The 16,672-nt window shown below is 37.1% G+C and overlaps 1 protein-coding gene across 1 annotated transcript; it reads left to right on the top strand.

Moving 5' to 3' along the window:
* Positions 1–3,738: 3,738 nt before the first annotated feature.
* Positions 3,739–16,608, top strand: KRR1 (KRR1 small subunit processome component homolog). The gene is made up of 10 exons (XM_049883918.1): positions 3,739–3,835; positions 7,160–7,332; positions 8,224–8,358; positions 8,540–8,665; positions 8,758–8,841; positions 10,181–10,237; positions 11,303–11,473; positions 14,298–14,375; positions 14,488–14,581; positions 16,276–16,608. The coding sequence occupies exons 1-10, from the start codon at positions 3,751–3,753 to the stop codon at positions 16,416–16,418; spliced, it is 1,146 nt and encodes a 381-aa protein (XP_049739875.1). The 5' UTR covers positions 3,739–3,750; the 3' UTR covers positions 16,419–16,608.
* The last annotated feature ends 64 nt before the right edge of the window (positions 16,609–16,672 follow it).

Raw genomic sequence — 16,672 nt, 5'->3', positions numbered from 1 at the left:
ACTGTTGTTGATGCAACTAGTTTTGACTTAAGGTTTTAAAAAGCTTTCTATGAGGTTGACTGGAATAATAAGCAGCTTATGCATGTTAGAAAATAAAAACATATCAACTCTATGTATTTGAGCCACCCTATCTAGGTTGCTTAAGAAGCCCTGGTGGCGCTGTGGTTAAGTACTCAGCTGCTAATTGAAAGGTCAGCGGTTTGAACCCACCAGTCGCTCCGCAGGAGAAGGATGTAGCAGTCTGCTTCTGTAAAGATTTACAGCCTTGGAGACCCTAGGGGGAAGTTCTACTCTGTCCTATAGGGTCACTACGAGTTAGAATTTAGTCGATAGCAATGGTTTTGGGTTTCTTGTTTATTAAAAAAAAGTAAGGAAAAAAAAAGATTGCTGTGCAAAAAGTATTTTTATCCTTGGCAAATGAATGCAGAAAAATGGAAATGGTTAATTGGAAAATAGACCACACTTATTTGCCCAGTTTTTCCTCTTTTCAATAGGAAGATAAGTGCATCCCCCAGGGACACTGATAAACCACATCCTGTCTCCTTTCTTGCCCACTCCCTGTCTGGTTGCTGTAGAAATTAAGGTCTGTAATTCCAAAGGAGATTTGTGGGGCCAACGTACCCTCCACAGGAAGATGAATAAGCGGGGTAAGAGCTGGTGCAGACCTCCTGCAGGAGGGTGGGAGCTGCAAGTGGGGCTAGACTGTCTAAAAGACCAGGGAGAAGAATGCCATCAAAATGGGTCTGTCTGTTGTTGCAGCCCAGAGAGCATGAAACCCTTTAGATATGGCAGTGTTTCTTTCCCTCTCTAGTATTATCATTACATTTTCTGGAAATTACTTTGTGGATCTGAGAACATATTTGTGTTCAGATTTCAACCATTTTAAAATAAAATGATTTAAATTATGAGTATTGGTATTGTTATTTAATTGTCATTCATTGCCATGTACCCATACTTTAAGGCAACATGGCGAACATTTTCCTGAGCATCTTTTCATAGATGCCTCTAGGCATGCACACACTCACAATAATATGCTATTTTTCATGTGCACCTATTTTTTTTACAATCGTTTTGCCTAATTTCAGTTTTCTATTCATCTTTATCCCTGAGGTAGCTAATCTTGAAAGTTTAATGTGTGTCTTTGTACTTGTTTTCTTCATTGTAAAATCAAATACAAACATATATTTATATGAGGTGGTGTTATTATTTCTAGCCCCTATCACAGAACCTAGTGTGTAGAGCAGGAACTGAAACATCATAGGTGCTCATTAGCATTTGTCAAAAGAATGAATGAATAAGTTGTTTGCTTTATGTAAATGGGATAGGGAGGCTGGGCCAAGATGGCAGAGTAGTAAGATGCTTCCGGTGATGCCTCTTACAACAAAGACCTGAAAAAACAAGTGAAACAATTATATATATGACAAGCTAGGAGCCCTGAACATCAAAGACAAAGTTAGGAAATCAGATTGAGTGGCGCGGGGTGGTGGGGGGGCGGGTGGGAGAGACGGTTCAGAAGTGGCAAGGAGTTGCCAGACCTGATTCAGTGGAAACCAGTACCCCTCAGGCACATTCCACTGGAGGGACCGTGGCAGGGCTGGTGGTAGCATTCCAGACATGGTTTCCTCAGGGAGAGATAGAGAGCTGCACAGCCTACTCACACCTCTGGAACCAGAGAATAACGGCACTCTTGGCAAAAGCTAAGTAAATTCATCTTGTCAAGGGTCTTCCTCTCTTCCACAGACCCTCTACTTTATCAAACTTAAGTCCTTCTCAAGGGACTGGTCCGTTCCAATAATATGTCCAAAGTACTTGAGACAAAGTCTCGCCATCCTTGCTTCTAAGGAGCATTCTGGATATACTTCTTTCAAGACAAATTTGTTTGTTCATCTGGCAGTCCATGGTATATTCAGTATTCTTCGACACCACCCTATTTCAAATGCATCAATTCTTTTTCAGTCTTCCTTATACACTGTCCAACATTTATATGCATATGAACCCAAAAGCAAACCAAACCCACTTCCTCTGACTCAACTCCGACTCATAGTTACCCTATAGAACAGAATACAACTGCCCCACAGAGTTTCCAAGGAGGACATGGCAGATTTGAACTGCTGACTTCTTAGTAGCCATAGCACTTAACCACTATGTCACCAGGGTTTCCGTATGCATATGAGGCGATTGAAAACACCATGGCCTGAATCAGGCACACCTTAGTCCTCAAAATGACATCTTTGCTTTTTAACACTTGAAAGGGGTCTTTTGGAGCAGATTTCCCCAAGGCAATACATTTTTTGACTTCTTCGTTGCTGCTTCCATGGGTGTTGATTGTGGATCCAAGTGAAGCCAAATCCTTTACAACTTCAGTCTTTTCTCCATTTATCATGATGCTGCTTATTGGTTCAGTTGTGAGAATTTTTGTTTTCTTTGTCGAAGTGTAAGCCATATTGAAGACTGTAGTCTTTTATCTTCATTAGTAAGTGCTTCAAGTCCTCTTTGCTTTCCACAAGCAAGGTTATATCATCTGCATATGTCAGGTTGTTAATGAGTCTTCCTCCAATCCTTATGCCACATTCTCAGATTATTTGCTCAGCATACAGATTGAGTAAGTATGGTGAAAAGATACAACCCTGATGCACACCTTTCCTGTTTCAAACCATGCAGTATCCCCTTCTTCTATTCAAACTACTGCCTCTTGGTCTATGCCGAAATTCCTCATGAGCACAATTAAGTATTCTGGTATTCCCATTCTTTGGGAATGTTATCCATAATTTGTTATGATCCACACAATCAAATATCTTTGCATAGTCAGTAAAACACTGGCAAACATCTTTCTGGCATTCTCTTCTTGCAGGTAAGATTCATCTGACAAATAATAATAATAATAATAAAACCCATTGGCCTTGAGTCGGTTCTGACTCATAGCGACCCTACAGAAAAGAATAGAACTGTCCCATAGGGTTTCCAAGGAGCGGCTGGTGGATTCCAGCTGCCAATCTTTTGGTTACCAGCTATGCCTCTTAACCACTGTGCCACCAGGGCTCTGACAAATGCTAACATTAAAATGAGTTAAATTATATGTATGTAAGAGGGAATAAAAGCCTCTGTAGAAAATCTTGCTATTAAATCAAAAGTATGTTTGTTCTGCAAATATTACCAAAAGACCTGCTCCCTGCCCCCCTTCCCTCCTTCCAACACATTTGCAGCTTTAATTCCCTTTACTGTAGTAGACTTTCTGGACCTGCCACTGATTAGACTGCTTGGACTTGAAGCCTGGCTCTATCCGCATTTATTAGTGACTGAGAGTTACTTAAACTGAAAATAATAAAAAACTGGCTTCAAAGGACTTCTGGGAACACCGAAGGAATTACTCCTTATTTCCCTTCACCTGTTGTTATTTGTTGTTATAGGGCTTTTTTTCTTTTTTGAGCAAATTCTAAGAGTATAGGAAATCCTTCCTGTTTATAAGAAACAATAAAAGCAAAATTTTTAACATAATTATGCGCCTTCAAAATTTCTGCCTATTAGAGGTTGCAGTGCATCTTAGGAAAGACATCTCCAGCCCTCTATTGGCCACGTAGAAGAAGCGCTGTGGTTTGTGAAAATGTTTGGCTTCAAACGCAGGCACAACGGCGACTGCGCAGATTTTTTTCTTTGCCTGAGTTACAGCGGAACTCTTTTTGAGTACAGGGATTTTAGCCGGTGGGATTTGAGAATCGTTCAACTTCCGGTGCCATCGGAAGCAGTGTTAAGATGGCGTCTTCCGCGGAGAATGTGCCAGGGGCAGCGGCTGGGAAAAGCCGATTTCGTAACCAGAAATCGAAGCAGGAGAACCAAGGTGAGGTTCTGGGAGAACCGAAGGCTGCGGTTTGTGGGCATTAAGTTGACATTTTTTTTTCCGCTCGCTGTGGATGTTTAGGGCCGTCTCGAGTCTGTTCTGTGGAGCCGAGAACTTGTATTTGGCAACAGTGAACGGGACAGGGGAGGAGGATGCTTTGGCTGGGCGTAGAGGAACAACTGAAGGCAGGTACAGAGCCAACCACGGGCTCCTAATTCATTGCTTTTGCTGGCGACTCCTCAAAGTTAAGGTGTTGAGCAATCCGTCACCTGTAAACGGATGAGGATTAATAAACTGCGGAGGGCGCTGCGGGATTTCTGTGCGACCGAGGCTGGAAGTCGTTGACAGCATGAGGATTGACGTGGAGTAGCGTAGCGGTGGGGAGCTCGTTTTGTAACCCGAGAGAACCCTGAAAATAAAGGAATCAGGCAGACATAGGGATACGGGGAAAGAGAGATCTGGAGTGTCCTTTTTTTCAGCGTGAATGACAGGCTAGAGAAATAGCTCTGGGACTGCTCAAGCAGTCTTGTAAGAAATGTTAAAGACTCCTGTTACCGAGGGCCCCTTCCTCTGCTGAACCCAACCGGATTCGTTCTGCCTAATAAGACTATTGAGGCAGCCTGGAGTCACACAAGCAAATTGATTTTGCTAGCAGCTAACAAAAGGAGACAGTAAAGGCTAGAACCTTTAGAGACTCTCACCGATTTGCCTAACAGCCAAGTATTTAAGGGTTTCAATAAGGTGGGGGAGGAGGGGTTTTGATGTTTATTCATGAGGTTCTGGGGGGCGGAGATTTCTGAGAAGGGGTTGGATTATGCAGATACAAGTGCGCATGTAGGATTTTTTCAGTATGGAAGTCCTTTGGTTCTCCCTGACATAACTCATTATGGGATGTGACACAGGCACACTGGGTCACTTTGTCACATCGCCCCCTTTGGCGGGCAGGGGAAGGGCAAACAGTGGTTGCTTTTACTTCTTTCGCACCTGCTTTGCTCCTGTGGAGTCCTGCAAAAACTACATAAACAGTTTGTTTGCAACATTTCAGTTGTACCACCCCTCAGCCCCCTCAGCCAGTACATTTTGCCCACAGGGCCTTTGTATTCTGTTCTGATCTCCAGGACGTGGGTCAGGTGGTTTATTCCACTCTCGGTTCTGCTTGTCTTTTTCCTGGCCTAACCTGCTCTAACCTAGTCCTGTCTCACTTCGACTCATTCTGAAGTCATCGGGGAGATTTTAAAAGGTTGTTGTTACAAGGTTTTCCAGTTTTTTTTTTAATTAAATATAACGTACTTAGCATAGTGTACCCTATAGGTACAACTTAAAGAATAAAACCATACACAGAAAACCAGCACCCAGTTCATTAAGTAGAATACGGCATTACCATACCTCAAGAGTCTCCTGCGTGTACCTTCCAGATCATATTCTTCCCCTTTTCTCTAAATCGGAAGTAACCATTCTGAATCATGTTAATCGTACTGCTTTTCTTTATAGCCTTTTTTGCCTATGTACAAAATGGTTTAGCTTTGCCTTTTTTTTTAAATTTTGTGTGAATGAAAATAAACTATTCTGTGTCTTGCTTCCTAGGCTTAGTTCTGTTCTTGCTACTCAGGCAGGGTGATACTTGTAGCTGTAGTGTATTCTTTTCATTGCTATACGGTGTTTCTTTGTATGAATATACCGTACTTTATTTTTTTTTCTACCGTTGATGGACAATATTGCTATAAACGTTTTTGAACTGTCTCCTGGTACACTCTTGAGAGTGTTTCTCTAGGTTATATGTACAGTTGTGGAATCACTGGAGTGTAGGGGCTGGCAAGTAATGCTGAATCTTTTCCAAAGGAGTTGTACTCGTTTACACTCCCATTAGCAGTGGATGCAAGTTCTCATAGCTTCACATTCTTGTTAACAGTTGGTATTACCCACATTTTTAATTTCTGTCATTTTGGTAGGTATCTGGTTGTGGTTTTAATTTGAGCTTTCCTGACTATTAATGAGGCTCTGCATCTTTTCCCTTTTTTTTTTTTTTTTTTTTTTTAATGGCTATTTGTGTTTTCTTCTGTTGTGAAATTCCTGCTTATTTGTTTTGTCAGTTTTTTGGGGGGAGGGTAGGTAGATTTATCTTTTTCTTACTTATTAATTCATAGTCATTGAAGTGTTTAAATTGGGTAGGGACTTGAGCAGATATGTATTTTAAGTAATTACTGTTTTCAAATGTTGAGGGCTTTTTATGGATATTGGGGGAGTGAATGAAACATGCATCTGACTAATTTTCTGTGATCTGAACCAGAAAAAAGAAACTGGATATGAGTACACGAAGCAGAAAATAAGTTTACCTGACTGGGATTGATACAATGGGTTCAGGTCTGAGAAGCTTTAGTATACGTAAGAGTCTCTTGACGAGATTGTTAAAACACACATTCCTGGGCCTTACCCCAGAGATTCTGGTTCCCTAGTCTGGGGTTGGCCCAAGAACTGGATTTCTAACAAACTCCCAGGTGATACTGATGCTGAAAGTCTGTGGATCATACTTTTGAGTAGTTTTAGATTAGAGAATAGCTATTGGATTTAAGAGGGTCTTAAAATCCAGGACCACAACTTTTAAAAAACAATGTGAGAGATAATTTATGGTCCTTTGGAAGCATTTTGTGTGAGTGAAAAAAGTCCTAAACTGAATCAGCTTTGTGTTCCCTTAAGCAAGTCACTTATCCTTTTTGGATTGTGTGTTTACCCATAAAATGAGAATAATAATCCTGGTTCTTGCTACCTTTCATAGTGTCATGAAGGGCATACAGAAATAAGGCACTTGAAAACTCTTTGCAAAACCTAAAGCCCTATATAAGTTATCATTAATGGAAAGTATACATGAGAATCAGCCTTTGACATTTTCATGCATATGTACACACCCATGGACACATATTACGTGTGTCTGGGCTCTATTCCAGGGAAGTCAGAAAAGTTATTTATAGTTAAGATAGTGATGTAAACAAAATGATATTTGGATCTCAAATTCCACAGTAGTTTAGTGTAGTAGAAGTTTCTTGAGTACCCACTATCTGTCAGCATATGCCTGCCTGTGTGGATACAAGGAAGAGGAGAGTTCTTGCCTTTAAGGAACTTACGAGATGACTAAAACATAAACAGATAATATAGTGTATTGATGATAATGACAGAGGCATTTTCTTTGACTGTTGAATGTATAAAAAGCAGAGGGAGAGAAAGTGTAAGGAAGAGTATTGGGAAGCTTGTGAATGTGTACATAGAAGTGTTCAAAAAGTGTCCAAAAGACAGATAAAATGTGGCGTGTAAATTTTTTACCTTCTATAGGTGACTCAGAACTCCTCACTGTTCCGGATGGTTGGAAAGAACCAGCTTTTTCCAAAGAGGACAATCCCAGAGGACTCCTGGAGGAGAGCAGCTTTGCCACTTTGTTCCCAAAATACAGAGAGGCTTACCTGAAAGAATGCTGGCCACTGGTACAGAAAGCCTTGAATGAACATGTATGTACATTTTATCCATTTCTTTAAGATTTTTCTCGTTTATACCTTTACCTTTACATTAAGCATATTGTTTATCAACTCACTGTGTTGAAATATTGCTCAGATTATGCTCATTTGTCAGAAAATATTATTTTTATTTGCTTTGTTTAAATCTTATTCTTTCTTTTGAGAATAAATGCTTAAATTTTCATAATTACAGATTCTTGCTGAATCTATGATAATTTGTTTTTACTTTGCCCTTAGTTCCCTAACCAGTTGGAAGAAAGTTTAGAAGGGAAAGTCTGTTTCATCTAGGGAGTGGATTGTAGATTGGAGCTGAGTCCAGGCTGAGGAAGCTATATAGCTTTACATTTCTATGTTAGGTCTAAAGTATGGTCTCATTTGGATTAATGTGTTTTTTTTAAACTAGAGATAATCTTTATTCTAGTAATACAGTGTATTCTAAAGCCAAGTATAAGTGGTTTCAATTGCTTAGATTTCTGATATTATGTGAAGGATGAAAGTAATCAAGTTATTATTTTATCTTTTAACTCTCCAGCTTCTTCAGGGTGGGAGTTGAAAGAATTTGAAAGATGACTTAATGGCACAGAAACTGATAAATGGTTTGGTAGTGGTTAAGCACTGCTAACCAAAAGGCTGCTAACTGAAAGGTCAGCAGTTTGAACCCATCAGCCACTCTGTGGGAGAAAGATGTGGCAGCCTGCTTCTGTAAAGATTTACAGCCTTGGAAACCCTGTGGGGTAGTTGTGCTCAGTCCTATAGAGTCACTGTAAGTCTGAACTGACTCAACAGCAGTGGGGTTTGGTTTGGTTTGGTTAAGATGAGTGCTATAATTATCTAAAATTGAATGCAATCTTAGACAACTGCTTGTTTGCTCTGTCCTTTTTGTAGCACGTTAATGCAACCTTGGACTTGATTGAGGGCAGCATGACTGTTTGTACAACAAAGAAGACTTTTGACCCATATATCATCATTAGGGCCAGAGACCTAATAAAACTTTTAGCAAGGAGTGTTTCATTTGAGCAGGTAAATCTAAAATTGCAAAAATTTTGCTTTGGTTGTATGAATATTAGAGACAGCGTATAACAGCATATAAAATCTTTTGCTATATACTCTTCATGTTTATGCTTAGATAGTAGCTTGGGCTGGTAAAGAAATATATTTGTAAACAATATTGATGAGATTATTATCTTTATTTTTCTAAAAGGCAGTACGAATTCTTCAGGATGATGTTGCATGTGACATCATTAAAATAGGTTCTTTAGTACGAAATAAAGAAAGATTTGTAAAAAGAAGACAACGACTTATTGGGCCCAAAGGATCTACATTGAAGGTACTTTTTAATCAGTGGAAGGCATAAATATCTACCTCTATCATTAGTTTTTTCAGTGTACTAAATTTCAACTTATTGTTCTTTTGAGACAGGCATTGGAACTGTTAACAAACTGTTACGTTATGGTTCAGGGAAACACGGTGTCAGCCATTGGACCCTTCAGTGGCTTAAAAGAGGTAAATGAGAACTATTTATTATCTTCAGTTAATTTGCATCAGAGAGAAAATTAAATAGTTTGGTTGTAATAGTTCATTGGATTAAATATGGTTTTATAATTACTTTGTTTTTAAAATATGTGTTGTTTGATTCCCATTAGTAAATAATTTGCACTTCATGTTACTTGAATGAATTACCACTCCTGGAGCCTAACATATTATGGTCAACCTTTGGCAACTGTGGAGAATCTGTTTCTGAATTAGAAAGTCTGCTCATCATCACTCTTCCCACTACAAATTTTAAATGAGTGCTTAAAATCTTGGTTCCATAGCACATACCAGAAACAGTTACGTGTGCTCAAATGATTGGAGACTTCCATAGATCTCATTTGCAGTAATGCATTCAGCCAGTAGAGGGCAGACTCTGAAGACTTTTTTCTTTAAAGATATATTTTGTTTTGTTTGAATTTTTAATGCAGAGTTTAATAAACGTTTTCTTGAGAATTTTATTTAATTTGTTAAGTTAATGTTATAAGAAAATCTGTGGAGCAGAGATTTTCTGTTCACTCTCTTTGATGCTGTTCCTGTCTAAATGTGGCTGTGAGGTTTTCCATCTTGGTTCCTTTCCAGGCCCTTTAATAGTAATTCTGTTTTGACCTCTTTCTCATAAATTATCTGCCTTTTTCTCATAAGGCAATTACAGTTTAAATATCTTGAATACTTTATAGTCTTTAAAATACGTTATTTAATTCTTACAATGGACCTTTGAGGTAAAGATAGCTTTATTTCCATATTACAAATGAGAAACCTGGAACAGGAGAGTGATGGGACTTTCCTATATGAAGTGGCAGTCCCATTATTTTAATTTACGCTTTCTGACTCTAAAACCAGCCCTCTTCTCCCTAAATTAAATAGCTCCAGAGTGTTGTTGTAGTTCTAGGTACCACATTTTAACAGAAAAGTTGAGAAACTTCATTGTATTCAGAAGAGGGTGACTATTACGAAAGTTCTGGAAGCCACTCAGCAGTTGAAGGGACTACTACAGCGAAACCTGTGAGAGCCGGTACTCCATAGGACTGCCTTGTTTTTCCAGGTCTCACAATTTTTCTGCCTTTGACAGGGTATAGTCACCACTTTCCTGTCACTATCTAGAGGAAAATATTTGAGGTGGAAAATATTTGAGTTTTTCTTCTCTGACAGATTCCCATCTTACACAAGTTCAGCTTTCACCCAGGTTTTACTGTATATTCAATTTGGTAGCTATTGCTTGATACATAGGATATTTTGTAGTGTAGTAGTCCTCTCGTATCCAATTCATTGAAATCCTTGTGACTAATTTATTTTTATTCATAAATTTCAGGTTCGGAAAGTAGTCCTAGATACTATGAAGAATATTCATCCAATATATAACATTAAAGTGAGTGCTAATTATATATCACCATATTGGTGGTTGTTAAACTTCTCTTAGGTACAGAAACTTTTCCTGAAGTTAAATATTTTATGAAAGCTAATATATAAAATAGGTAAAGCAGAGCTGTTTTGTGTAAATTAAAGGTAGAGTTTAGCCACTTAACTCCATTTCTATTTCACCCCAGCCTTAAGAGCACAGTTTGAAAACTATTGAGTATTATGTAATTGTCATACAATGAAAATGAGCTTCATGGAATTTGTCATAGATTATATCAATTATACTTCTTTTAAATAAAGTCTGGGATATCTTACCACGTTAAAACCTTTTTTGGGATTTCAAACTCAAATTGTAGGCCTTTTGAGAGAGGTCTACTATGTGTACAAAGTTCATAATTGTGCTTGGAAATATAACCATGGTATAATGAGCCATGGTGATGGATATTTGTTGAGCAATCAATTGAAACTTAAAAGTGTCTGAGTTTGAAGTGAAAAAGTGATTTTCAGTTACACTGGGACATTGCACATAAAAGGAGAGCTAGCGGTGCATCTAATGCCTGGTTTGTATCCTTTGATGCATCAATGTCCATAAAGTTCGAGCAGAGTGGCAGAAATGGGAGAATATTGATTTTATCTAATCATGAACACATTTATTCTGCTTTTCTCTTTGCCTGTGAAAGATCTTGGTGGCTACTAAACACTTCTGCTCACAGGGAATATAGAGCTAATAAGAAATCACCCCTTGCTATTATTAACTTGAATTTTATGATTTTAATGCAATAAGAGTCAAAAAGCTGAATTAGTTTCATTTTCATCTCAAATATTTTAACAGTTCTGCATTTCTTAATCTAAATTTCTAATGGTTTTCTAATGCTTGACTAATTATGCATGCTTGAGATAGCCCTGTTTTTCTTTATGGAACTGGTTTAATCTCACCAGAGAGACTAGGAACTACTGCTTACCTCTTTTAATTTCATCATTTATAGAAACAATGTTTTTATTGTATTTGTTTCACAAATGTATGACTTTTGAAATTAAAAATTTTTACTTTCTTCTTATGTTTCCTTGATTAAAGACTTTAATGATTAAACGAGAATTGGCAAAAGATTCTGAACTAAGATCACAAAGTTGGGAAAGATTTTTGCCACAGTTCAAACACAAAAATGTAAATAAACGCAAGGAACCGAAGAAGAAAACTGTTAAGAAAGAGTATACACCATTCCCACCACCACAGCCAGAAAGTCAGGTCAGTATTAAATCTTGAATTTCTTTAAAAGAGGGGGAGACTAAATAAATCTATTTTGTCAAAAACTTTATTGTGGGTATTTTAGGTGGGATTTCTGTGCATGTATGTGTGTACACGTGCACACGTGCATGCACGTACACATTTGAGTGTGTAGAGTTGTAAGAACTGAAGGTAAGTGTAAATGAACTTAATTTTGAGGCTAAGTTAATGGAAGTGAGGGGTGGAGTGGAGACTCTACATCATGAGTATAAACTCATTAAGGTGGTTGGTGGCAGTGTGTCCCTGTAGCCACTGTAAACGTTTTATGGATTAAAAAAACCCCAATGGTTTAGCCCTACAATACTTACTCTGTCTTATAATATTCCCGTGACAATGTACTATATATATGACTGCTCCAGCTCTGAAATTTTAAATTCTAATATCTACCCTTTCTCTAAGTTATGAATCCCTCCGTTTTCTCCCATTGCGTCAACTGCCTTCAGGCTTCATTTCATTTCTCAGCATGACCAGAATTTGTTTCACTCTTGCCCATCACTCTTTCTTTCATGCCTCCCTTTCTTTCTATCACACCTGCCCTGAAAAATCCTAAAACTTGGATCAGTCCAAAAATGTGGTTTCTTTTCCATACTGTGACTACCAAACATAGTAGGAGAAAATAATATCTTTGGGTTCAATCCACTGTAGATTCATGTTTCCAGCTTCAGGTAGGTTCTCAATATTGTCTGGCAGTTCGGTGTATCTTCTTAATTCCCTCAGACTCTCCCACTCTTAGCAGATGACTTTTGCCTTTTCGTTTACTGAAATAATTGATATAAGAATTTTCTCATCTTCCTCTTCTCTTATCACAATTTTTTTTTTTTTTCCTATTTGTATCAACCTTTTTACTTCTTTGAATTCTACCTTATAACTATTCCTTAAGGGGTCTTGCTTCATTATCCCCTCCCTATGCTGTATCTTGAAGTCTTCCCTCTCTACTAGTTCTTTCTACTCAGCATGTAACCCTATCTCTTTGTATATACCATCCTCTCCACAGCCCTGTGTTTGGGGTTTTTTCAGGGAAGGTATGAAGAAAGGTCAAAGGGAGAAAAGGAATGATGATTCCAGTGCAAAAAAATGGAAGTGGTAGACCATGGGGTCTACTTTGGAAAGTGAAGCCAGAAGGAGACTGATAGTTGGAGAAAAGTAGAGGGATCTAGTTATTAAATCATGTTTCCATAGCACCTGCCATACTTCTTATGGCCCTGTCCTATAATTACTGATTGACTTGTCTTTCTCTCCTATGACTGTAGGTTTCTTGAAGACAGCGATGTCTCATTTGACTTGTTCTGCCAACTTATTTGCTATATGACTTTGGTCAAGCTGTTTAATTCATCTATGCCTCAGTTTCTCCATGTATAAAATGAGGGTAATAATAAGACCTATCTCAAAGAATTGTTAATGAGGATTAAATGAGTTAGTACTTGTAAAGAGCCTAGAACAGTGCCTTGGATATGATAACACTATATAAGATAGATAGAACAAGGGTACTTATTGACTATATATTGAATGAACCAACTGTGGTTTTTCTCTAATTAGTATTTAATTAATCACCAAATCCTGGCAGTTGCTCATCATTCTGAACGCCATTGCCTTTATTTCAGTCTCTTACTGTTTTCTCTTTCTTCTTCTGTACCTTATTAAAATGCTACTTTAGTCTCTTCTCAGAAACTTTCAGTCATTTCAAATCATATCCTGGCTTCTTTATAAAGGCCTTTTCAGGCTTTTCCAGAACTGTCTTTCCAATTTCCTCTTACACTTTGCTGAAACATTGACCTTTCACTCCACCTAAACCAAAGTGTAGTGCATCTCAGGAACACATCATCTACTTGACCACTTCCGTGCTTTTTGTGCATGTATTTCCCTGAGCTTAGAGTACACTTCTTTCTTTTTATGTCTTGCCTTTAAGAATGTCATAGGGAGTTTTAACCACTCTGTCCTAATCCCAAAAACACTATGACTTTGTAAAGATTTATATTGAAACTATACTAATACTGAAATTTCTGCACAGGAGTGTTTCCATATTAAATACTATTAAGCTGATACAAGTCTTGAATAAATTTCTTTATAGTGCAGTAAAATAGTTCTAATTTTTCTATGCTTTTATGTTTTTTATTAAATTTACTTTTCCATGTATAATTTTGACAGTGAGGATTTGATTCTTCAAACTTTTTTTTTGTTTAATATCAGATTTTACTGAATTAGCTTCGGCCACCATGAATTCCCTTTAAGTCCCAATCTCCAGGTCTAATTTTGCAGATTTTATTTTATTAAATTTTAGCCAGTAACAGCCTTACCACATGCAGTGTGGCCTTTGTCAGTTGTATTTTGTTAATTCTTACAGAGTTGAAAATAATTGTTTTTCCTTGGATAATTATTATCTGTAATTACTAATTTGGTTCTTTTATATACTTTCAATCACCTTGTGTCCCATACTGAATGCTCACTCTACCTATACGTGTGGTAGGGAACAACATATGCTGGGGAAAGTGGACTATATTTTCATATGCAGCCTTCACTGTAGGGGTTTGGGTACTTGCTTTATGTCCCCTACTAATTAATAGGCTTATGGAGTCCAAGAACGCTGCCTTATACTCGTTTGGTACCCATTCTAGGGTCTAGCAATGGTTGAATTTATTATCTGGGAAAAAAAGGTCTGAAGCTGTGTATTCAAATAGTCCTTTGTCCAGAGTTACAAAGTTAAAAATTTACTCCTAGGTTTCAGTCTTAGGAAATGATTTCTCATCTACATCATTCCTGAAGTAATTGTAAATGCCCTTTTCTACAGATTGATAAAGAATTGGCTAGTGGCGAATACTTTTTGAAGGCAAGTCAGAAGAAGCGACAGAAAATGGAAGCAATAAAGGTAATACTGTTTATGTCTACCTCACAACATTATTAGCAGAGCTCATGGAAACTTGAATCCTTATTTAACTGTGAATTTTATTTTACTAACGTATGCTCTATTAATAACGTAGGCTAAACAAGCAGAAGCTGTCAGTAAGAGACAAGAAGAAAGAAAGAAAGCTTTTATTCCACCTAAAGAAAAACCAGTTGTGAAGCCCAAGGAAGGTAATGTTTGTTTTTCAGCTGAATTTGTCCGAATCTCTGACTATCAAGTAAAAAAATAACCGTATCCTCCATCAATTATCTTAGCATTTCATTAATCCAAGGAACAATAAATGTCTTGGGTAATTTATTATTTAGTAGTAACTAATGGCTATTTCAGGGTATTCCAGATTGACAGTGCCCTGTCTGTGTCTTGGGCTGGGGAGGGACCCTTTGTTGTGAGAGCCATAACCAGAGCAGTGCATCCCCTGTAGAGATAAGGTAACAGTGAAGCAGTGACACCCCTGAGCTTGCTATCATGCCTGTCAGAAAGGGCTCGTAAGAGGTTGGGCTTTTCTTCCATTTTTTTGTGTGTTCTTTGGCTTAAAGTTTGGTTCCATTACTCTTAGCATGGATTTCTCATTACTTTGGGCTAAAGAACACTAACGGTATGACAGGAAGAAATTATTGAGAGGCTATTTTTTTTTTTTATTAAAAAGATGCTAAGGAAAAGCACTTTTCCTTTATGCTTCATTTCTAGCCTCATTTTACCTGATTTATTTTCTCGTCTTTTGCATTCCCTTTCTCTGGTAATACTTGTATGCTTCCTAAAGTAACCCTCCAAAGTGAATAGTGGCACAGTGTGGGAGGGTGGGCATAGTGGCAGGAGTGTACATGACCTAGTGGTCAAAAACAGCTGTAACCCATTACTATTTTATTATCTTAATGTTATGGCAGTGTTAACTTAAAAATACTGTATTCTACTTTGTAGATGATAAAAAATAGGTTATATAAAATTAAAAACATTAAGCATTAAAATTTCCAGTTTATGCACTTACGTATTTTGAAGGTACTCACTAGCTAATTTAGCCTTAGTCTCTAGTAGCAATTTAAAATGTAGCTGTTCCACTATAGTGGAAGCTTTAAATCTCTTTGTTCCTCAAGTTGCTGGATAGTTTGTAAGAACTTTTTATCCTCCAGTACTTTTGTGCTTTGAATACTGTACTTTAAATCGTCAGAAAAGGTTGCATTGTTTTGTGCTTCCTTCCCCTATTTTATTCATGTTTTTGACATTGATTATATGGTTGATTATATAGGAGAACCTTCACAAACTTACCTAAGTTATTGTTTTTACTGCCGAAATTTTGTTAAATAACATACTACTCATTCATTGAACTATTTGAAAAATTTTTATTTTGATTTTTTTTTGTTGTGGTGTTAGATAACATCAGTTTTAACCTGTGGTTTCATGGTTAGCAAATTAAATGTATTGAGGCTTAAAGGGTTACATGTAATATTCTTCATGAACTGTAATTTTAAATTAGTTTTATACATGATAGATAATTGGCATATTAATGAGTAGTCTAAAGTCCTAAAAGAATATAAAAAGAATAAAAATAATCTGATCTCAAGTGGATTTAAGGAAAAATACAATTTTAATAAGGCTGAATTCAGTAACTGGTTTGAATTTCTCAGCTTTAAAGTTATTTTTGTGCGTACTTGTACTAATGTATGTCATAGTGCTTTACTTTATGATTTATTGTTAATTTGAAGAAAGTTGGAAATGGTGGTTCAGAATTTCCTGCATTTAGGCAGGTATTTTATATTACCTTTCAGTTGTAACAGTACTCTCAAATTATTGTCCTAACCACATATTGTTTATGCTTTATTTGGTAAAATGTAAAGAATTACATATATTGTGTTTTTCACTTGTCTAGCTTCTAATGAAACTAAAATTGATGTGGCTGCCATCAAAGAAAAGGTTAAGAAAGCAAAGAATAAGAAACTGGGAGCACTTACAGCTGAAGAACTTAAGCTTAAGATGGAAGCAAATGAAAAGAAAAAGAAGAAAAAAAAGTAACATAGGAAAAGAAAAAAACAACAAAAAAAAACCCTGAACTAGCATTTCTTAAGCTATCTCCTTTTGTAAAGGATTTTGAGGTATACTAGGCATTAGCTGCCGTATCTATGAGAAGGAATACTTTGATCGTTTTTTTCTAGTTTCTTTTGTTTCCAGAACAGAGTTCTTTATAAATAAATTATTATATTCATGTGGGTTTTTTTTGGAAAAATTTTGTACTAGAAACCTATATATATGTCTTTGTGTATGTTGGG

This window comes from Elephas maximus, chromosome 4 (assembly GCF_024166365.1).
Source record: "Elephas maximus indicus isolate mEleMax1 chromosome 4, mEleMax1 primary haplotype, whole genome shotgun sequence".
Classification (NCBI taxonomy): domain Eukaryota; kingdom Metazoa; phylum Chordata; class Mammalia; order Proboscidea; family Elephantidae; genus Elephas; species Elephas maximus.
This window is presented reverse-complemented; position numbering and strand designations above follow the sequence as displayed.